Raw genomic sequence first — 23,029 nt, forward strand, 5'->3', positions numbered from 1 at the left:
ATTTGCAGTGTTCTTTATGGTTTACAAACTAAATATTTAAATTAACGCTGGGCAAAAGCAAAGGCTTCGAATATTCTCTTAAGTTTCTTGTATTTCGTGAAAGTCATTCTTGTTAGCCATTTTTAGTATATATATATATAGCAAGCAAGCATATAATTACAACTAAAAGCATTTGAAGGTATAACTAATTATTTTTTTACAGTCATTTGCATTATACTGCAACACTAAGGAACTCTTGAGAGATACAGAAATGAATCATTTAAACTGGCATTTTAGAGAATTGGACTGAATTTACACCAAATTTTAATATCTACGTGGATAACATCCGTCGAATTGATGCCCCGTAGGTAGACCTAAATGAACACAATTTAGGGAACAACTAATTAAGTAAAGAATAATAATAAATAAATAGCCGGTCAACAACGACTACATCAAAAGACTTTTCGAAAAATATTATTAAAAGCCCGCTGCTTCTTTTTCGTTGTGGATGACGTGGTACTTGCGCCGCTGCTACTGCTGCTACCGGCGGGAACAGTGCTACTCTTACCATTGGCTCTACCCTCGCCCGAGGATAGTATGGCCTCGCCAAGTATGCGAAAGGAATTTTGTGTAGAGTTCAAAGGAAAGCTTACTTCCGACAACGAGGAATTGTCAATGCTCGCATTGGGCGAAATAGATGCAATTGACACTGTCGTCAAATGCTTCGAATTGGATTGCTTATCACTGCGCTTTAAGCGATACCACTCCCAAGAAGTGGCCTCGTGCGCCGAGTGGCTGGCCTTGACAGCACTGCCACTGCCATTTAGACTGCTCTCCTTGTGTTTGCTTTTGGTAAAAGGTGACTTGAAGAACGCTGGTGATGAGACCCGACGACACTTTTTAGTCGCCTGCCCCTTATCAGCCTTTCCATCAACTGTATCCACAATTTGATAGCCTGATGGTCCATCGGGCATAAATTCATTATAAGCCAAGTCGGTGGTTGGTATGAAATTGCATAGATCATCGTCGTCCAGTATGAGACTCTCGTCAAAGTCACTCTGCGTGTGCTCCTCAGTAAGATACTCTTGTGAACAATTAGCAGGCGCAGACTCCTGACGCCTTAGATCGTGTGAAGTTATTTGAAGCGGCTTCTTTTTGATTGGCTTGGCTGGCATCTTATTGGTTTTAAGTGTGTCTGCAACGAATTCATAGTATCAGTTGCCATTGTGGCAGAACATTCTTGTTCAACTTACCCACATCAAAGAATTTGTCTCCATTTTCAATGGACGACTCCGGCGCAGAGTCTAAGTTCGAGTGCCATGAATGCTTTGCGCCTTTTCGCCTGTGCAACGAAGTTCTCATGCTGAGCATATGGTTTGTGATATTGTTATTGCTGCCATAACAAACAGAAATCTTGCGTTGCCTGCCACCGTGCCCAATACCAGACTGATCCGCTAACGATGTGTCTCCACAGCCGTTAAGTATTAGCATGGCTTCCTCACTGGGTCTCCGGTGCTTACCAGGCGAATGCTGCACTATTTCCTCATATGATTTACGACGACAGAGCTTATTCTTACTCAGTTTCATTGCTGCCGTCGTTGGCAACAACTGCTGGGTTTGGCGTCGTAACTTACGGTAGTAGACAGTGCCAACTACAAGCATAAGAAATATGCACGTACCCACAATGATGATAACGAGGATGCAAGCTTGCACTTGATACGTGAGCGCACGCACTTCGCCAGCCAGCTCCGCACTTTGATGCTGATAGAGTTGCTCCTGCTCCAGAATCCGCCGGCTCTGATCCTCCAAAGTACGCACTGTAAGCGTCTGTTGCGTAAGAGTCTGCTGCAATTCCTCCACCTGCTTTTTATAACGTCGTGATAGCTCCTCTAAATACTGTCCCGACAGTGACATATTTCGTTCGAGCGCCTGAAAGTACAGAAGTCGATAAAATTTAAAATAACTACTGGCTGCTTGGCGACTTTGCCATCATTTCTGTTGCAGTTTATGTAACAAACAATGGCAATGAACAAGGCCACCTGTGCAAAACATTAGACATAACGTAATATGTAGGTGTGGCAACCAATACAAGCCCCAAACGTAATAAGTCTACAACATGCGAGGCAGCTTTAAGGTAGGTATGGAAACTGGCAAGGACTCCCACAGTTTCCAACAAAGACCCTACTTATATACACTTTAAGTGGAACTTTTTAAATACCTAGGAGGTAAAGAAGAAGCTGGTTATACTCAAAATAATTTGAGTTATTGTTACTTAACTTCAATTCGGCTATTTTCGGATATTTTCAAATTTTTACAAGTCAAATTGATCACAATAGCGAAAGGGCATGTTCCAAAATGAAATTTTTATGATTTGTACTTATCGAGACTTACTTAAAAGTTTTTATTGATTATTCGGTTATTATTTATTATATGCTCACTAAGCTGATGAACGTGCTTCATTGGTATCTTAGAGCTCAGTCATTTTAGCCTCAACGCACTTTCGCACATTTATTAAACGGGCCAAGGGTAAAATACTGATAACTAAACAAAATATATCCTTAGCCACCTGCAAAAGACTTAAGTCTGTGTTAAATTGTAAAAGCTTTCAAAATAATTAAACGTGTCCATCTGGAAAAACAGCTTATCCTATCCTTCTTTATTGAGTACGTGTAAGTGTGTTACATTTGGGAGTGACTAACTACGATATACTTTCCTAATGTTCCAATAATTCTCTAATAGAAATTCTAACACACATGAGTAGGGGAGGGAAATGTAAGATCCACAAAATCTCAATGAGGGTAGTATTAAGATAGTAAGTAAAGCTATCTAGACAGTATTCTTTCTATGTGTAATACAATTTATAAAACAATGTATACAAGAAAAAGGTCGGGGTCGAGAGTGTTTATAATAAAGACAAATAAAGAGAAATATATGCAGAACGACGGACAAAGTTATATGTCAGTTGTTAATCGTCAGCGTCAGTTATCTCCGACAGTTTCTTTGTGTGTTATCTACAATTCTACAAAAACATTAAGCCCTGTCTAGACTTTCTAATGGGTTTAAGATATACTTACTATCTCTATATTTTAGTATCTTAATGGTATATAAATTTGAAATAATTTGTTTCAATAAGCCATATAAAGGTTAATTTGAACATACCTTAATTCTATTTGACAACCTAATAAATACGCTCTCCGACTGCGGTCCATGCGTTAGTTTTGGTTGTAAGTTTTGGCTACCTGCAGCTCCTGTACTTGAAGAGCTTCCCATATTTGCATTGCCATTGACTACAGCTGCTGCAGCTGCAGCTGCTCCACCTCCCGCAGTTATTGAGGCAACCGTTGTGGTTAGTAGGTTATCGATGCTCTCCCAATTGGAGAGATTACCGTCATCCAAACCGTTGCCACTGCCTAACAAATCTCCACTGTCTGCTTCGGCTGAGGTCGCTGTTGGCGTTGTAAATGAAGGGGCCTTGGCTGTCTCCATTTCGTTGGTGTCCACTGGTGATGCAGATGGAGATACAGGAATGGTCGCTATTGGGTCAAGAGGCACAGAGGCTTGTGATGGGTCCTTCGGATTGTCAGTTGGTACATTGAATATATTCACATCAGATGGTGATCCCGGTATTGCACTGTTATCTGTCACTTGTGCATCATGCTGCGGAGTGACTGCTGGTACTTCAGTGGACGAGGGCTTGTCATCTGACCCGGCTTTCAAGGGTGGTGTTAGAGCAGGCATTGAATCATTCGGCTCGGTAATTTTAACATCAACTTCTGACTCCTTTGACGGTTCACTTTTGGACATGTTCTCAGATAAAGGATGCGTTACATTAAGTTGGTGTTCAGGCTCAGAGAAATCTACGGGTTTCTCTTTGGTGGAACTGAAGTCTGCCTGTAAAAGTTTGCACATGGCACCAACATGTTCCGCTGGCAGTATGCTCAGATAAAAACTCTGGCGTTTGTCCATACCACTTGTTAAGGAGTCTGCTTCTCTGGCTATGCCCAGGTTAATATTATAGTCGGACTGACAAATGCGAGTCTGTAATAAATGTGTGCGCAGCTGGGGCAGCACAAGCAGCAGCTGCAGCTGCTGGGATTGACAAGATAGCAAATTGTTAATACGATCTACGACAGAGCTATTGCAGTTTTGACAGCTGTACATGCCAACAATAGGTGTGTAACAGTGCGACGAATCAGAAGGCCAGCGTATCGCTTTAGTGGGCTTCACTAAAACCTGAGCAGCCTTTTTCACCATTTGGATGACTGCATCTGAGGCACTTTGGAAAATATTTGCACCTCCACTGTCGGCTCCGGTAAATGGCTTGTGCTGCTGTTCCTGGCCACCAAAGTCATCATCAAAATCATCTAGTTCATCGCTGTGCCGGATCTCCGTCTCGAAGGCCTCAAATTCCGAAGTGCCGAATACACGAAAAAGCGAAATGGGACAAAAATGTTCCTTGGAGTAATGCGAATGTATGTCCACGCGCACAAACTTGCCAAACAGATGCGGATGAAGCTCAAACGTTTGCACTGTTCGTTTGTCCTCTGCCGCAAATCGGCCAACATTACTCCAATCACGAGTGGGAAACCGTTTGGAGACTGCCACAGTAAAGTTCTTAGGCGATGAGCTGAACAGCTCAAAATTCGCCAGCTCAACCTTTTGTGCCTGCACGGCTTCGCACAATTCCACAACAAACCAGATTCGGCTGCCGCATGTGCTTAGCATGTATTCATCACTTGAGTGGCTCAGCACCGCGCCCGTGTTTGTGGCATCTGCATTCGAAGCAATTATTTTGGCGCCGCAGTCCGGCGAGGCATAGTTCTTGGCGCGTAACTTTAACGGCGTGGGCTTGCCGCTTCCAGATCCTGTAGAGTCTTTACGCTGGGCTGAAGTGTTTACAACCTGCTGCTCTAGTTCCATGGCTTGTTCGCGGCTTGCTTCTGCCTCGATTTGCTTTTGCGCCCATTCCGAAAAGACGGGCATCGGCACTTCCTCCACCGTAACATTGCTGCTTTCAATTGCCGCAGCATCTGCGATGCCTTCATCGCCAGTCACATTTGCATCCAGTACAGCATTCGATTCGAAGCCGGAGAATGCATTTAATTCCAATCCCCCGCCCGGATCGTTTATGTTCAGTTCAGCTAATAAAATAAATTATTATGAATATTTGCTTGCATTTTTGATTTTACTGCAAAACAAACTTACCCTTCTGAGCCACCTGCGCCTCAGTTTGCTGTTGCTGCTCAGTATTATTGCTCGAACTGTGCGCATCTTGCAGCACAACCAAATCCAACTGCTCCTTGACATGCTCCAGCTCCACTGGCAGCTCGGTCACCGTTACGGTGGGCAGCTCAGTAATTATTTCAGGAAAGCTGCAACAAACATAAATATACTATAGGTTTTTATTTCCATAATTAAATGCAACTAATTAATATTACAGAAATGTCAAATAGCAAATGCGAATTCACGGGAACTTTTTCACGGATCATTATATTCAGATGATCAAAAGGTATATATCAATAGGTCATGAACGATACTCCATGCTCACTTAAGCATTCAGTTATGGACGTTTCGATTTGTTCAGTTTAGTACTTACAACTTGCAGCTGCGGACTGATTACGAATCGTTCATGATCGACCCAATTGTATGGCTCGTTCATGAACTATTGAACTACCTGATCTAGTGTAAATATATGACCTGAATGTAGTCGATTAACTTAATTATTATTGTATTTGGCTAATTGCCTTACCTTATGAACATTGTCGATATGGCAATGATTTGTGAAAACCACAAGATCCAAAAGAACATTAAAAACATGGTTATATTTGTTCTTAACTTTTTCAACTCAGAGCATAAAAACATTAAGATGGATTGTAGCGGCATTTTGCTGGTACTTGCGACAACTCTAAATACAATATTAAAAATATATTCGTTTCGCCCTGAGCTAACATGAAAAACACCTACAAAACTTATTGTATATTTCTTTCTTTTGATATCTCTCCTACATTGTACTCGTTTTTGCAACATGAAACAATGAGTTTAGCCCCGTATTTAATAAAAGCAGTTGCAATTAATTCTATGCCACTTTCAAAATAAAAATATCAATAAGAAAGCTTCCATAAAAACAAACATACAAAAGAATTCCCTGATAAGGCTGCTCGACTATGAAATATGTACTTAGTAAAATTAAATTGTTCCTTATATTCATAAATGTTTCTACTAATTATGAACTACTTAATAACCAGAAACCTGGTAAGAATCTGTCTATTGCAAATAGGTTTTTGCCAATTGAAAGTTGGATTTTTTTTTAAAATATTAATTGTAACGTTTAAAGCGTATTTACCGATGGCATTAAAGTTAGTTTTACCGATTTGAAACGGGTATGCAAAAAAGGCGGAAATAATTTGATTGTTCCACGCAGACAACTGGGTACAAACGATGGTAATACTTATAGTACTTAAAGTAGGTAGTTAAATAACTTTAGTCGGAAATGGACGACTAAAAGAAGCCATGTGCTACAGCCGAGCTACTTTTGAAAACTTTCAAGACTACTTTCATTACATACACTAATTCATAAATATAAGACTCTGCTATTGTAATCACATTTGTATTCCCTCCCGTGGAAACTGGCAAAATGCACTTAGTACCTATACAGTTTATACAGTTTACGAATTTTTGCTTTAAATGCCATCTCATACTGTTTTTAGATATAAATTAATGCTTCTACAAGAATTTTTTTTTCTTTTTGAAAAAGATTTTTGAACATTGAATAAGTTTTATGCGATCGGTAGTGCACTTTTTAATACGCTGAACCCATTGAAAATGGCAATTTAGGGTATAATGGGTTTGTTAAAATGTATGTACCAAGCAGAGAGAGACGTGGCAGATCCTATAAAGTATATACATATTGATCAGAACGACGAACTGAGTTGATCAATGCCTGTTCGTCTGTTGGTCCATCCGCCTGTAAGTTTGCACAACAAACCTTAACATGATCTGTTAGTCCCTTTAGAGCACACGTAGTTCAAGGTTGTTTGCAATTAATCGCTAACTAATCTCGTTTTAAGTTATGGATTAAAAACGTCCGTAAGTATTAACTTGTAGATTTCAGAACATATAGGAGTTATGTGTTGTGTAGCTCCGGCTTTCTCACAAAATGTAGTCTTACAACTTGGTTATTGTTTTATTTTGTTATATTTTGAATACAGGCTGCAAATTTCATCAAATTGTTTAAATTAAAGTTCAGTTGCACATACATATACATACATGTATAGCCTTTAAGTAACACAAAAATGTTTGGACAATTTGCAGAAGCTAGTGGCGAGCAGAGCCTAAGTATTTTCGTATATGTGTGCACACATACATTGAAATGCGTGAAGTATCTTCTATTCGCAGAATCTCAATTGCAATTGAATTGTGTTTCAACTGTTATTTGTACTTTAATTTAGATCTGCAGCTTTTCGTTCAAACAGTCGACGTTTCTGAATATTTTTTACAAACATGAAGTAGCAGTGTTGGATGTTGAAATGTTGGGCTTGTTTTGTCCTGGTATCTTGTCCTGGTCTTTTTGTCTTTTTTTGTTTTCTTTTTTTTAACAAACATGCTCTTTGAATGAAAAAGTGCGAGCGTGAACACTTTTAAAAGCGTAGATTGGACGAGGTTTAGGGTATCTCCTTGTTGGGCACGCCTGACTTTTTTTTTTTCTACAAACAATGTTTCCTTTAATTAAATCTTTTTATAAATATATATCTATGAATAAATACCATATTTGGAGTATATTGAAAGTTCGGTAATGGTTCAGGTATTTTGTAGTCGGGTAGAGTTTTTTTTACTGATTTCGTTTAGATAGCAATTCTACCAAAGTTATCCGAATGGAATCATTTGTTCTTCCTATCCTATACTAACTTAACATATTCTATGAACTTATTCAAATATAAAAAGGGATTTTTTTTATGCTTATGCTTTACAATAACGTAACTATTCGATTTGCCACTCCCTAATGGGAGTCGTTCAATCCGTCGATTTTAACAGTGAGAGTAGCTCAAAAACATTGGAATATACAGTTTGACCTTGGAGTGTTAATCCAATTTTCAAGTCTGTAGCAGCTTAAATAATAGAGTTATAGCAGTTATAGCAAATGTATTTTCCCACTTTTAATTAATGTAAACGTGTTAATTGTGTGCGGATTCTAGCACTTAAAAGTTATGTTGCAAAAACCTTTTTATGACCGCCCAAAATCTTGTTTACAAATACAAGAATTCTATAATAAATTGAGTTGCAGTCGGTCGTGCCAGCAACGCCTACCTCACTGTCTAGCATGGGGAAAACTTCCAGTTTCCTGGTTTGGCATATTTATGACTTTTTAGCCAGCATCAAAATTCCAGTCGAAATCTGTCTGGTAGCATGCAATACTATACCTATGAATAGATACCTGGCGACCAACACTAACTACGAGTTTTGCAGGAATTTCTGGCTCTTACGTTTTTGAATATGTATATGAGATAAATGTACCTTTCGTATACTCGTATTTTTTGTAGTGTGATTGTGGAAAACTTTAATTTGTTTATATTTTTTGTTTTTGTTTTTTCGAAAAGTGAAAATGTGTAACATGAAAAGTTACTTATGAGCATTGCTAATAACAACGCAAGACTTCTTCCTTCTGTTGTTGACAATAAAATAATTCAACACACTCATTATATACATAGATATAGTATATATCTACTTGTACTACTTCTTCTCGAGCAAATCTAAATTGTATTCTCTTTTTAAAAGTGTTTGATAGTCTTATTTTGCAATCATAAAAGAAAAAATTGTATGCTTGAAAGGTATTTAAAGTATTAAATTTCTTTGCATAATAATAAAATAATGATAAATTGCTTTCCATAATAGTCTATCTACAGGCTCATAAGCTGTAATAAAAAACATTTTATTGGAAATCAATTTTGATTTCGAAAGAACTGAAAACTTCGATTAGTATAACAAACAAGTAAAAAACTTCTAGTCTCTGAATTCCGAGCAAACTGCGTTTTAAAATATATTAAAAAAATAAGTTTATTGTCGCCAGAAGTGGAACTCACAGGTCTTCAACGACACACATCGCCTCTACCAACACCGGCGCTTATTAGCGGCACTTGTGATGACCGAATAGAAAAAACCAAGCGCAGTTGATTGTGTGTCTGCGTCTTTATAAAAAAATGCGTACGCTTGGCTCTGCTTGCCACGTGCTTTTGCCAATTGGTTTGTAAACGGTTTTACATATATTTCTTATATTAGCAAAGAATTAAAGAATTTTGGAATATTTGGAGCTGGTATATAAAATATTAGGATTTCAAACTCTAGCTCTTATAGGTGAGATCGACGGACAGGCGAACAGGGTCGTCTTGATCATACATATCATACAGTCTATGGAGACTGCCACGCCTTCTTCTGCCTGGTAAATACATCTAAACAAATCCATTATACATTGATTTCTCATTTCTAATGAGTTCAGGGTATAAAAAATCCTGAACGTAATTCATAAAAAAGATATAGTGAAACATTTATTCGTATATTCATATTTATTTTAAGAGCAAACATGACACATTATTCTTATGTGCCATGTAAAGAAACTAAATAGAAAATATATTATATATAATAATATATATATATTTTTATGCAATTGTAAAAAATAAATAATTGATAAATGAGTTGATATTTGAAAGGTTTCAATCTCAACAAGGATCTTCAAACTGAAGTTTTGTTTGATAAATTTTTAGAGATTTAGAAAATGTTAAAAATGTTGCAGTTAAAAAAATTAATTATTTATTCCAATAGAATAAAAATATTCATTCTGCTCTGCGCACTCCGAAAAAATTCTATTAAATGAAGACATTTAAAATATAAAATTATATATATATATATATATATATATATATATATATATATATATATATATATATATATATATATATATATATATATATATATATATATATATATATATATATATATATATATATATATATATATATATATATATATAAATTTTATATATTAAAATATATAAATATAGCCAAATATTATGCGTTCATTATGTCTTTCTTGATATATTAAATATAATTTTTTTCTTAAATATGCTGAAGGGGAAGCACTCAAAATATAATATAATATAATATTCATTATATTTATCTGTATAAGTGTTTAAGTTGATGATAATTCATAAATCTGGCAAACGGAAATGTTTAACTGCCGTTTATTTGTCGCGTAGTTCGATATGTCGATTTCCCAAAGCAAAAATCAATAATGGACTTCTATAATAAATATTGTCTTGGCAAATAAATTCTGTTGGCGGCGACACTGAATGATTGCAATTAAGCGCTCTTATTATTATTTGTTAAGAAACAAACATGCGAAACCACTTTGGCATAGATATCCATTAATGAGTGGCAACGGCTAAGAGCTTTAATTGTGGTTGTTGTAGTTGTTGTTGCCGTTAAAGGATCGAAGGATTTTTTTATTACTCTGGCGAATTAACGATACAAATCGAGTGCACTGCTGGCACAACGTCTTACACGTACGCACACGTTAACAGAGGGACATGAATTTTTAAAATTAATTGAAAAAGTGATTCAAATATCGCGCCTCGCGGACTCTCCGAGCCAACGTGCGAGCGCACGATCGCACCACTGCAAATCGAAATAAGAACTGAACGCGTTACAACTTAACTCAAGTAATTGCGACCAAAATGTGCAGAAATTTCCGCCATATGGCGTAAATAGTGAGAGACAACAAACACAGGTAAGTACACAGGTGCAAAGAGAAGTGTCTTTCATCTCTTCTCTTCTCGTCTCTTCTCTCTCTCTAGTGCTCTCTTATCTCTCTCACTCTCCATAGCAATTTCATTTCATAGCTGAGCTCAGCTCTGCTCACAATGGGGCCTTTGCTTATTTTCCGTCGCAAAAATCATTATTTCTATCTACATATCTACTTTTACATGGCGTTTCATAGTTTTATTTTATTTCGTTGTAAATAAACATCTTAAAAATGTACATTCGATCAAAATATTATAGAGCTTCCAGTTATGAAATTATGTATTTATATTCTGAAATTGAATTTGAATTGTTAGCTGCTATTCTATAGATACAAACAAAAGAGTGTTTTTAAAAACGCAGATTGGTCGAAGCTCAAGATACCTCCTTGTCGGTCAAATCTGACTAGAGGTCTTTATTTTTATAATATTTATATTAATATTTTATGACATGCCTATATTTACCCTTTAGCTCTACGTCTCTGATTAATTCTTTATCAAATTCATTTATCCATTTGAGTATTGCTTCCACACAAATATTGATTTTTGTCACATTTTGCGGGCAGAGGACCTACTGTGCCCCTATTGCCGGCAAACTTGTCGCACAGCTTCAACACACGCACACACATACATACATATCTACAAATGTGTTTGCTTGTGTGTGAATTATATATGAATGTATATGTGTTTACTGTTATTACTATGCTGTAGAAGCGGCTGCTAAACTAGCTTCATTGATAACAAGTTAAAGTTAAAACAGTTGAAACTTTCACCCTCTACAGACCTTAAAAATAAACAGATACAGAATAAGAACACTCTGAAAATCGGCTCTTATTTTCATAAAATAAAGTAGTCAAAGAATAAGATTATTCCAGTTTATTAATTTTTTCTTTGTTTAACTTCAGCTCATATCAAATAGTTCACTAGAAAAACATTAAAGTTCAGAATTAGTCCGATTTGATTTGGTTAATATAAGCTGCTGAACTAATTCTGAGATCACTTCAGTATTCATTGAACTCCATTGTTCATACGACACTATTTTATGTACACCAAATATATAGGCTGTATAAGAATGCAACTCAGCCAACTCAAGTCTGCCCCTTTGGATTTATTGCGGGGGCTAATCCGTTTCCGCCGCCTTTGCCCAGTGCAGCAGTTGAGCTCCAGGAATACAAGCACAGCCAATAAAACTATTCACAAGTGATATATTCCTATACACAAGCATAGCCTAACATAACAAATATGAGTGCTACAGTGAGGAGAGAACGTTTGGAAAATACCTCGTATCAAGATTTGTTAGTTATCTTTATAAAAATTATTACATTAACGATTTACCTAAGACGTTTTATCTAAGGATTCCTAATTAGTAATAACACTTACGTCGACTATATATATGTATACTCTGTATAATTGTTTTCTTTTAAGTTTTGTGTTGTTACTTGCAGTTTTATGTACAAAGAGTAGAAATAAACAATTTAAGAAATGAATAAAGTGGTTGATTGGAATAGCAACGGAAAGTGAAATTGTCACTCATAAATCTGCAGACACCAAACAACCTTCGGCAAAGGCGATAAGCCATAATCTTCACGCAAATGCAGCGAAGCCCATAAAAACCGTTTGGCAATTTGCCTTTAACATACAACATCCAACAACATCTAACCAGTCTGTGCTGCTGCAGAGATTAGTGGCCGCCGCTAAACAGCGAACGCCTTTGATGATCCTCTTTGTTTTTGTTACTTTTGCACACTAAGCATTCGATATTCGACATCGACATCGACATCAACTGCTCCTTTAGTGCTTCGTGCGCTTTTCCACAAATAGATAAAGGTTACCGCGGCCAGAAAGTGACAATTGATTTTCCAACTGATGCTCTTTGTATCTACCGTTTTTCGTTCCGTTCCGTTCCCCCACCGTCACTTGAAAATTAAACACTTGTAATAAGAAAGTCTTTTGATGTCACATCTCTTACACAATGCAAAAAACCACATAACTGTAATACAAATACGAGGTGCTAACTGCTTCATTCGAGAGATGCATGTAAAGTCTGTTAGTAGAAGCGATGGGAACAAATATTTTGATATTTTTATTAAAACAAGTCACTGGACAATCCTCACTTTCATTTGAGTGTATTAATAATTGTGCGTACAATAAAAATTAAATTAAAGACTGAGATTTTGTTCAAATGCTCAGTTTATTGTTCATAAACAATTGAGCAAAATGATTTCCATAGCCAGTTGTATAACTGACTAGGAATACTTATAAGCATTTGATCAAAAAAATCTTCATTCTTGTTTACAAACCAATTTATTTGCATCTAAAAGACGATAAGATCAAGGGTAAAATTTTTATATATCATTTTTTTAAATGTAACTTATAAAGGTTTGAGCGATATTTTCCACACTTGGTAAACTATTATGTTCACTGTTATTGAAGCGATAGGCTGTAGATAGTATTTATTCAAGCTTTTAGCTTAAGCTTTTATTTTAAGGCGATCCACTTAAGGGAACTCCATATACTGATTCATATACTCTCATTGGATTGTTTATCAAGAAACTGCTGAACTGGCCGTCTTGAATATATTCAAATTGTTTTTAACTTTATGTACATCAATACACCTTCATTTTTTTAACGTGTACAGGGTAGACACAATAAAAAAATTGCCCATTCTCCAAAGTAAAATGCAACGCCTACGACACCGTATTGCGTTTTGCTGATAGACAGAAATTAAATAGTGGAAAAATGCCGGCAAAATAAAAAATAAAGAGAGAAAAAGCAATAAGAAAACCAAACCGGATTTTTAGTGGACGGGCTCCGCTCCTACGTCACATAAAAAGCTCACGAAAAATGCAGTAGGAATGCGAATACAAAACAAAGTGAAGGTGTACGACCAAAGACCATAATTTGCTATGCCGATCTGCTCAACAGGCTAATCGATTCAGCTACACGAGATCAGTGATCGACGATCACCGTTTGGTGATCAGTGATCAAATTGATTAAACAAGTCAATGTGCGCACGCTGCATCAATTAAATATAAAGACATTGATAAAGGCGAGACGATCTGTGTCGCTTTATTGTTGTAGCAGCATAATCTCCCACATACAAGCTGGCATAAACATTTGCATAGGCAACTATCGCTTCCATTAAGTCTGATGATAGCGATCGTCGTTAGTCTGATAGCGATATCATGTTGTACGAGATTATAACTTTTTTCCAACTGTTGATCACAGTAACAAGATCATGATGCATTTTCGAAAGCTTAAGCTGCGAAACTTATTCGCCGAGTCCTTACACATGCGCTGAAAGTGAAAGTTACAATAATCGAAGCTGCGATCACCTGTCAGGTGTGAAATGCTTGCAAGAAAATTGGAATACTACAAATGCTTGATAATTGGTTGAGTCAAATTCTGGGTATTTGATACACAAATTACAATAACGAAAACTAAAATTAAAATATTAACCTTTACCTAAGACATTATTAGCCAATATATGGCAGGTAAATCGATCGAAATCTTTTAATTTGATCCCATTTAACACTTTTACTGAAGTCATTTTTAGCTTAACCTAAGCCTTAAATAGATCGTACGGATTTTTAATCGGCATTGGCGTTGGCGTTAACTCCAACTGCGTCTCGTCGTCTCATAAATAATAACCAAATTGATGTATTCAGGGTATAAACAACAAGAAAGAAAGAAGCTGTCATCGGGGGTGTCTCAGAGATACCCTGCACCACGAACAATCTGCGTTTTCAAACGTACACCACAGCCTGTGTCTACGCATGGGTGAACAAAACACAAGTACTTCTACACGCACACACATAGATATTGATTAATTAAGCGAGCTCGCATCTTAAAAATTCTATAAAATGTTTGTCACTGAAAAATAGTAAACGCCGCCTTGACCAACGCTTGAGCCTAAATTTCCCCAAACACAAGCCCCACTTCCACCAACCTTGCCAATTCTTTGCTTATATGATGAGCATCCCACTTAAAACTAAAGTAGCAGCTGAGAAGCTCAACAGATTAGTTCTTAGAGGTTCTGAAATCGTCGAGTTTATGCATGGATAGGGCTAGTTCGTCATCTTGATCAAGAATATATATACTTTATTGTATCTGCCGGCCTTTTCTCTGTTTGTTACATACATTTTAACAAACCCATTATACCCAAATTTCTATTTCGAATAAGTTCAGGGTATAGAAAAAGTAATGTCGCCCGACGCAGTATGTTTTTGAATGAATTGGCCACCAATAGATAGTCCAGACAGTTGGATAGACCAACCGGCGACAGCCAAGGCATTTAGAAAGTCGCCGCTCACACGCCGCCGTTTAAGAGCTAAGGAAAATAAATTGAAAACTGTAAAGCAAATTACCAGTAAAACGCATTGTGACAAGGCTTTGCGTGGGCGTTTTTTGCTAACGTTTTGCCTATGAGAAATGGGAATTTCTTTAGTTATGTAAGACGAATATTGTATATAAGGCTACTCGCTATTTAGAGTTTTTAATTTTGTACTTAGATTCATGTATATCTGAAGTAGTTTTGGCACATAGCCAATATCGGCAAACGTGTGAATAGTCACTAAATTGCGACCTATTCAATAGAATATGTTAAATATATGTCGAAATGCAATTGAAATCTGCTAAGTTACGTATTTTCGCATTTTCTTTATACATGAGAACACACACATTCCCTTGCGGGCATTCTTTTCAATTCAATTCACAACTGCAATTAAACTGCCAGCTGCTATTTTAATGTCGATTTCCGAAATAGGAATTAAGCTGTTAAACCACGCTAAGGACCGGTTTATAATTTTTCGATAGATCATTTCATTTCTTTATTATTGATAAAAATCGATACTTTGATATTATTTTGAAGCGTAGCCTCAATAACAAAAATAAATGGTGGAAACATCCTATTTGCGGTTGGTTTTATGTGATTAAAACACATTTTGTTTTTTTATATATTTCGAATTGGGGATACCTGTTACTCTTACACTCAAATTCGCAAAAAATGTATTTCAAATACTAGAACCCAGGAGTTTAGCAGCAAAACACAAATGAATGTTATCATACTCGAAAATTGTAATTATGAAGAGTTATTCAACCATGAAGTTCCCATAGAGAAGCCCATCCTGCAGCCCAAGCGCAATCAATGCACAAATTGCTCAGTAAGCAACAGTATGTTGGATTTCATATGCGTTTCAATAGAAGCGTTGAAGAAGAAATTATTGGAATATCAGGTCATTGCATAAATCAAGGTATCTTCTGCGTGGGAAGTCGCGCAAAGAACAGTCTTACGCGTTGTATTTGTGTGCAGTACATGTATGCAGATCGCTCGAGGAAGATCAAATATATATATATATAAATTAAAAATTATTATCTGTATTAATTCTGATATAGATAATAAAAAATAGGATATTGGACGATATTGTCAGTGTAATAGTTTTGTAAAAATGTATATAACAGACAAAAGGAGACGGAAGATCCAATATTTATATATATATATATATATATATATATATATATATATATATATATATATATTCTTTATTCAGGACCTCAGGATCAGGATCTCAGAACATAAACCTAAATTTAGTTTAGTTGCACATATAGCATGTATGTAACAGAGTTAGTACTTTTACTAACTATTCAATAGAATACACAGATCATATACTGAAAATTTAAATAAAATCCGATAAGTGACACAGAAGTTATTAAATAAAATGTTTGGCTAATTCAGAAAAGCAGCGACAAGTGTGCGCTTTTTCCTCTATCGCTGCTACTAATTGTTTTTTGCAACATTTTTATAAGCTTATGCTAGATACAAGCTATCGGTCGGGGTTCTGGATATCTTCTAGTTGGGCTCTCCCAACTAGAGCTTTCGTACTTGTTTCACGTTCACGCAGAAAAATAGCGGTACATCACGTTATATTGATAATTGAAATTACGTAGCTAGTAAAATGCACTTAAATAAATACGTAAATAAGTACGTGTGGTGCCATGCTGCTTATAAAATAATGAAAATTCCAAACGTACCTCTGTTTCTGCTGCCCTTGTTTTTCTTGTTGCTGTTCTAGTTGTTGTTGCTGTTGTTGTTGTTGTTGTTGTTGTTCCATAGTTGAAATGGGTCTTACTGCACCGTCAACTAAATTCGTTTGATGTGCTTTATCTAGTTGATTTACATCTACATTATTATTTATATACATATTATTATTAATTTTTTTATTTAATTGATTATTTGGCACATTAGCGGTCACTTCATTTTCACCATCATTACTCTTTTCACTGTTAGGCACTACACTAAAATATTTGTTCTTATTATTGAAATTTACATCAGACGGCAGTACATTCATATTCACTGACGTGTCTGTTGCCGCGGCGTATATAGTTTCTGAATCGGTACTTGGCTCGGTGCCCACCTTTATCACAATATTATCTGCATCTGGACGTGATGACGTCGAAGTCGCCGACGTTTTAAGCGCTGTGGGCATCGTCGTAGTTGTGGTGGCTGCCGATGCCTCTTCTGTTGGAACATTTAGATTATTTTTTACATTTAACAAGGGGCTGATGAATGACCCCTCCTCGGTCGTTACTGGCCCCGGCGTTCCATGGCCTGCCTGCTGCATTCCTTCGTTGACATTCGCTGTTGCAGCATTTGTCGCGGTGGCTTCTGCGGCGGCAGCGTTATCATATAGCCAGAAGAAGCAGCTGCAGAATATAGTGAAAATGTAGAAAGTGATGAAAAAAATCGTTAGAATACGTACAAATTTGCTTACCTTAGTATAAGATTTATGTACATAAAACGTACTAAATGTAATCTAATTTTCATTCTATCGTATTCCAGCGCAGACACGCAATGCTTATTATCAAGATCTTACAACAGAAGCCCTTCTGCAATGCCAGATGAGCGAGGATGTCCCAATTGTCTCGCCCACTATTGCGAAAACTATTTTATTTTATATACATATTTGCCATTCGTTCTCTAACGAAATGGGGAAGCCTATAAGCTTCGCACGCAACTGTCATACTGTGTTGTCTTAACAAATAATAATAAGTATACTGCTGCTAAAGTTGTCTCAGCGTAAAAATAAAAAAACAAATTACAACTAAAGATGGATGTTTCCCGATATATGCAATCGATTATCTACTCAAGGGGTACCGTTTTTCATTAATAAATTATTTGTACATTAAAAGAGCCTTAAACAAGCAAAATTTAAATATTTCAATATTATTCTTATTAACTTTATTTAACATATGCATACTTTGAGTGAATAATACACAAAAATATTTAATTTAGGAAAAAATACTACTTGATGTATCGTTGGGAACCTATCGATTTGTACGAACATAACTTCATCAATTCATCGATAACAGCGGGATCCAACAACATCTAAATAACAAGACTCTTTATGAGTTGTTTTTATTAAATCTCGTTTAAGAATTTTACTTGATCAGTTTATTTTGAAAATGTCATTCTTGCGTGGTTCGCTGAATTATGTTTGGTGCACAACTAGCGTACTAGGGAAAGGTGCCACCGGATCTGTGTTCCAGGTAGAAAACATAAAGATTTCTTTTTTTAGAGTGACGCCCTTCATATTTATTTTCGCAGGGAGTGAATAAGACTACTGGAGAATCAGTTGCCGTGAAAACTTTCAATCCATACAGTCACATGAGGCCTGCCGATGTACAGATGCGCGAGTTTGAAGCTTTAAAAAAAGTGAACCATGAGAACATTGTCAAATTGTTGGCCATTGAGGAGGATCAAGAAGGACGCGGCAAAGTAATTGTTATGGAATTATGTACGGGTGGAAGTCTGTTTAATATACTTGATGATCCGGAGAACTCATATGGGCTGCCTGAACAAGAATTTCTCCTGGTACTGGAGCATCTATGCGCTGGCATGAAGCATTTGCGTGACAATAAACTGGTACATCGTGATCTCAAGCCAGGAAATATTATGAAATTTATATCTGAAGATGGTCAAACCATATATAAACTTACCGACTTTGGTGCTGCACGCGAGCTTGAGGATAATCAGCCATTTGCTTCACTCTATGGCACTGAGGAATATCTGCATCCCGATCTGTACGAGCGCGCTGTGCTCCGAAAGTCCATTCAACGCTCATTTACCGCCAATGTGGACCTATGGTCTATTGGGGTGACGCTGTATCATGTGGCTACTGGAAACTTGCCCTTTAGACCATACGGAGGTCGCAAGAACCGTGAGACTATGCATCAGATAACAACAAAGAAAGCCTCTGGCGTGATATCTGGAACACAGTTAACCGAAAATGGACCAATTGAGTGGTCAACAACACTGCCCCCACATGCACATTTATCACAAGGATTGAAGACGCTTGTGACTCCCCTTCTGGCCGGTTTGTTGGAGGAGAATCGCGATAAAACGTGGTCCTTTGATCGATTCTTTCAAGAAGTGACATTAATTTTGCGCAAACGTGTCATCCACGTCTTCTTTACGAATCGCACTACCTCAGTGGAGGTATTCCTAGAGCCCAATGAGCAGATCGATAACTTCCGAGAGCGTATATTCCTGCAAACTGAGGTGCCGCTTGAAAAGCAAATATTGCTCTTCAATAACGAACACATTGAACAGAAAGTCTCACCACGTACTATTGGTAATTTACCTTTGAATTAATTCCTTTTTTTAGTTTCCATCATAATAACCAAATTTACCCTCTAGCGAAAGCCTTTCCTAAAACAACAACGGAACACCCTATTTTCCTCTACAGCAATGATGATAATAATGTTCAACTGCCCCAACAATTGGAATTGCCCAAATTTCCAGTATTTCCGCCCAATGTTTCTGTAGAAAATGATGCGAGTCTTGCAAAGGTAATATTGTTAGAGCATTATTCCACCAATTGTTTTTCAGTATAAAACAGTTTAATTTTTGCAGGCTGCATGCAGTGTGGGCCATGAATGCAAAAGACGTGTGGACATCTTTACCACCATGGATATACTTATCAAGAAGGCAGTTGAGCAATTTACAGAAATGTTAATAACAACCATTAGCTTATTATTGAAGTAAGTTGAGACAAACAATTAAAAGTGCTTTAGTCGTGACTGATCCTATTAGTCGAAGAACAGACATTCCAATCATTTCTTAAAAATACATACATATAATATTTGTATTTATTACAACAGTCAAACAGTCAGTTTGGCACTTAAATGCATTCAAAACGCAACTGCTTCTTCGTACTTATTCCCACTTTTCTTCGATTTGATTTCCCTTGAATGTGCTGTTCGGTCGAGTCTATATACTTTATGGGGTCTGCCACGTGATGTTCTGCCTGTTATATAAATTATATACATTTTTCCCAAAGCAATTATTCCCGGAATTCCCATATTTAACGTGTTCAAGATATAAAAAGAAATAATCTTTTAATATTTTTTTTTATAGAAAAACAGAGAGTTTTGACAATCTACTGTCCACAGTTGTTGACTACGCAGATGTGGTACATGTTATGGCAAGCGTGGTAAGTTAACGTAAATTTATCTAGTTTATACAGTATATGATTTATTTTACAAAGACGAAGGGTGAACAGGAATTAAAGCCTCTTCTCTGTTCTCTGAATGGTGTGAAAGGTGAATTTGATGGTGCGGCCGATGTTATCACACAGATGCACAAACATTTTGTAACAGATGATGAGCTAAAGTAAGCATAATCATAGAGCTGAATTCGCTTAAGACAAAGTCAACGTCTGCTAACGTTAATAATTTACAGTGATCAATGGTCGTCCTTGATGCATGGCAAAAAATGTCCTTGTCGCACAAGAGCTAGCGCACAGGCAAAGTATTTGGTGGAGCGCCTGCGCGACTCTTGGCAACATTTGCTGCGTGACCGTGCGACACGCACTTTAACATACAACGATGAACAGTTCCATGCGCTGGAGAAAATTAAAGTGGATCACAATGGCAAACGTGTCAAGCAATTGTTATTGGAAAATGTAAGTCCTGCCGTCGCGCAAATGGCGGAATGTCTGGCTGATTGGTATAAGCTGGCACAAACGGTGTACCTGAAGACTCAGATATTGGAGAAGGACGTGCGCGACTGTGAGCGTAGGTTGCATAGTATTCGTGATGAGCTCTACCACATCAAATGCGAACAGAAGCTGGATGCGGATACCAAAAATATAAATAGCAATAACCAATTGGCCAAAATTGAGGAACGCAATCGTCTGCGCATTATGAAGCAGCAGCAATTGGAAGTGATGGCTGTGATGAGAAGAAATAGCGAACTTATAAGTTTGATAAATAATATAGGTATTTCCAATCCTAATATATAATAAAGCTTGAACTAGAAGCATATAATGTATAGTGCTTTACAATATTCTATAGATATAATATATGTTTTATAAATGTTTAATAAATATTAAGTGCAAATGGTAAAATTGTGTTTTTTGTTCAAAAAGGCTTCGTACGCAAATATATTAAAAAGTAAGTAATTGCATATTCAATTGTTCTTGCATGAAACATCATTTTAAATCGAGTGTACCGTTGAACTGTATCGAAATCAATATTCATTTTAAGGTCACACCGATAGTTCATAAACGATAGTATTTTTACTTACGATGTTATGTGCTATCGATTGTGTCATCGCCGATAGGGGTGGCGTTGCTATTGTTGTCGTTTTGTTTCTTTCGATTTAATTTATTTACAATGTATTTACTGTATACATTATGTTTTCAATACTAATCGCAGTGGGAAATGTAATTGATGATTTGCTACTGCAGCCTATTTCGACCGCAATTGAGGGCATTGTAAATGTAATATACTATTTCCTTGCTGCCAGTTGGTTCATAGGTTACTGTCTCGTCGAAGCCGGCGGGTACATCTGGAGTGTATTATGTGACTGTTACCAAATAGCTATTGTTATTGTAAAGGAGTGCAACATTATCTATAGCGACCTACGGGACGTTGCCGCCAATGTTTGGGAATACATTTACTATGGTACCGGAGACGGACTAAGTCTGGCACGATACTTGGCAGAGGAAGTGCTTCTATTTCTGGGCAATGTGCTTATCGGACTTGGAAATTGTACACTGTGGATACTTATGTTACTTCCGCGCGCCATTATAGTTATATTTGACTATATTATACTGGCTCTTGACCATTTAGCTCGATATGTTGTTGAGCGTGGAACTTATTTACTCAATAACATCTTCCAACTCTCAATTGGCATTGCCCTGCTTCTTGTGATCTACATGTTTCGCAGATATGTTCATCTGCTGGCGCTTTATCTGCTAAGAAGCATTCTTAATGAGTTCTCAACGAAAGGGCGCCTGGCCTTAATGTGTTTGGCAGACTGGACTAATCAACAAATTTCCTGGGTGTTTAAAAAGTTTGAAGTTTCTGAATCATCCGCGAATACTTCTGGTCATCGATCACATTGTGTGGTGTGTTTGGAAAGGAACAAGAACATAGTTATACTTCCCTGCCGACATCTTTGCCTGTGCAAGGAGTGCGCCCAGCAACTGAACCGCTTGGACGGTGGCGAACGTTGTCCTATTTGCCGACATGACGTGCACACATTGATGCCTGTCTATGACTGAAATATTATATTTACTATACATATGAATAAGTCAAATATTTTTATATTTTGTATAAGCCGATTTTAAAAAGTGTATTCTATTTGATTCGATGACAAATATAATACAAACTATAATTTAAAAAGAAACAAAAATCATCACCTAAAAAGATGTATTTAAAAATAAAATGCAATGGCGTGTAGCGCATATATTTTTAATAGTCATAAACTCATTTAACTTTTTTGGTTGGTATATAGGTAAGCATATCATCATATTTGCCCAAGTCGTCTTATATTGAAATCGAAATCGCCGTTCTTCAGATTCCAATATTTGAGGAAGAATTCGCTAATATATTTCAATTTTCCTTCTCGAAACTATGAACAAAAATGGTGAAATTGCTCAATTGTTAAATTACAAGTCATACGATGATTAGCGCCATCTATGCATAGAAAGCACCTAACTTCTAAGATATAATATGGCACATCGCACGTTCAACAACATCATAGGGTAAGAGATATTTATATGGCCCATAGATGGGGCTTCTAAGGGACAATGTTTTTCTATTTGCTTAACAAACTATCGACTATAATTTCTTACTAGAGTGGGGATACAGTGATCGAAAAAATACATACTTATTCTGATTCCGATTGACTACATTTCATTGTATAGTAAACATTGAACTCAAAGTAATTTAATGGAAATGTTGAGCAAGCAGTGCACT

At 36.7% G+C, this 23,029-nt stretch overlaps 3 protein-coding genes across 4 annotated transcripts; 2 read left to right on the top strand and 1 right to left on the bottom strand.

Annotated features, from left to right (window-relative positions):
• Positions 1 to 30: 30 nt before the first annotated feature.
• On the bottom strand, positions 31 to 17,611 carry LOC111594681. Its single transcript, XM_023308101.2, has 6 exons — positions 17,536 to 17,611; positions 16,796 to 17,467; positions 5,185 to 5,351; positions 3,139 to 5,120; positions 1,233 to 1,908; positions 31 to 1,174 (listed from the first exon to the last, which is right to left on the bottom strand). The coding sequence occupies exons 1-6, from the start codon at positions 17,586 to 17,588 to the stop codon at positions 432 to 434; spliced, it is 4,293 nt and encodes a 1,430-aa protein (XP_023163869.2). The 5' UTR covers positions 17,589 to 17,611; the 3' UTR covers positions 31 to 431.
• A 527-nt stretch (positions 17,612 to 18,138) lies between these two features.
• LOC111594743 (serine/threonine-protein kinase TBK1) lies at positions 18,139 to 21,133 on the top strand. Of its 2 annotated transcripts, none has more exons than XM_023308186.2 (7): positions 18,139 to 18,310; positions 18,369 to 19,395; positions 19,461 to 19,612; positions 19,677 to 19,804; positions 20,181 to 20,256; positions 20,317 to 20,435; positions 20,505 to 21,133. In XM_023308186.2, exons 1-7 carry the CDS (start codon positions 18,227 to 18,229, stop codon positions 21,064 to 21,066), a joined length of 2,148 nt encoding a protein of 715 aa, XP_023163954.1. In that variant the 5' UTR covers positions 18,139 to 18,226; the 3' UTR covers positions 21,067 to 21,133. The 2 variants fall into 2 exon arrangements, with proteins under 2 accessions (XP_023163954.1, XP_023163953.1); XM_023308185.2 differs by having other exon boundaries at positions 20,311 to 20,435; positions 20,505 to 21,132.
• A 237-nt stretch (positions 21,134 to 21,370) lies between these two features.
• Positions 21,371 to 22,465, top strand: LOC111594744. Its single transcript, XM_023308187.2, has one exon. It carries the CDS (start codon positions 21,460 to 21,462, stop codon positions 22,330 to 22,332), a length of 873 nt encoding a protein of 290 aa, XP_023163955.1. The 5' UTR covers positions 21,371 to 21,459; the 3' UTR covers positions 22,333 to 22,465.
• Positions 22,466 to 23,029: the final 564 nt, after the last annotated feature.

Source organism: Drosophila hydei, unplaced genomic scaffold (assembly GCF_003285905.1).
Source record: "Drosophila hydei strain 15085-1641.00,03,60 unplaced genomic scaffold, DhydRS2 tig00000149-arrow-pilon, whole genome shotgun sequence".
Lineage (NCBI taxonomy): Eukaryota > Metazoa > Arthropoda > Insecta > Diptera > Drosophilidae > Drosophila > Drosophila hydei.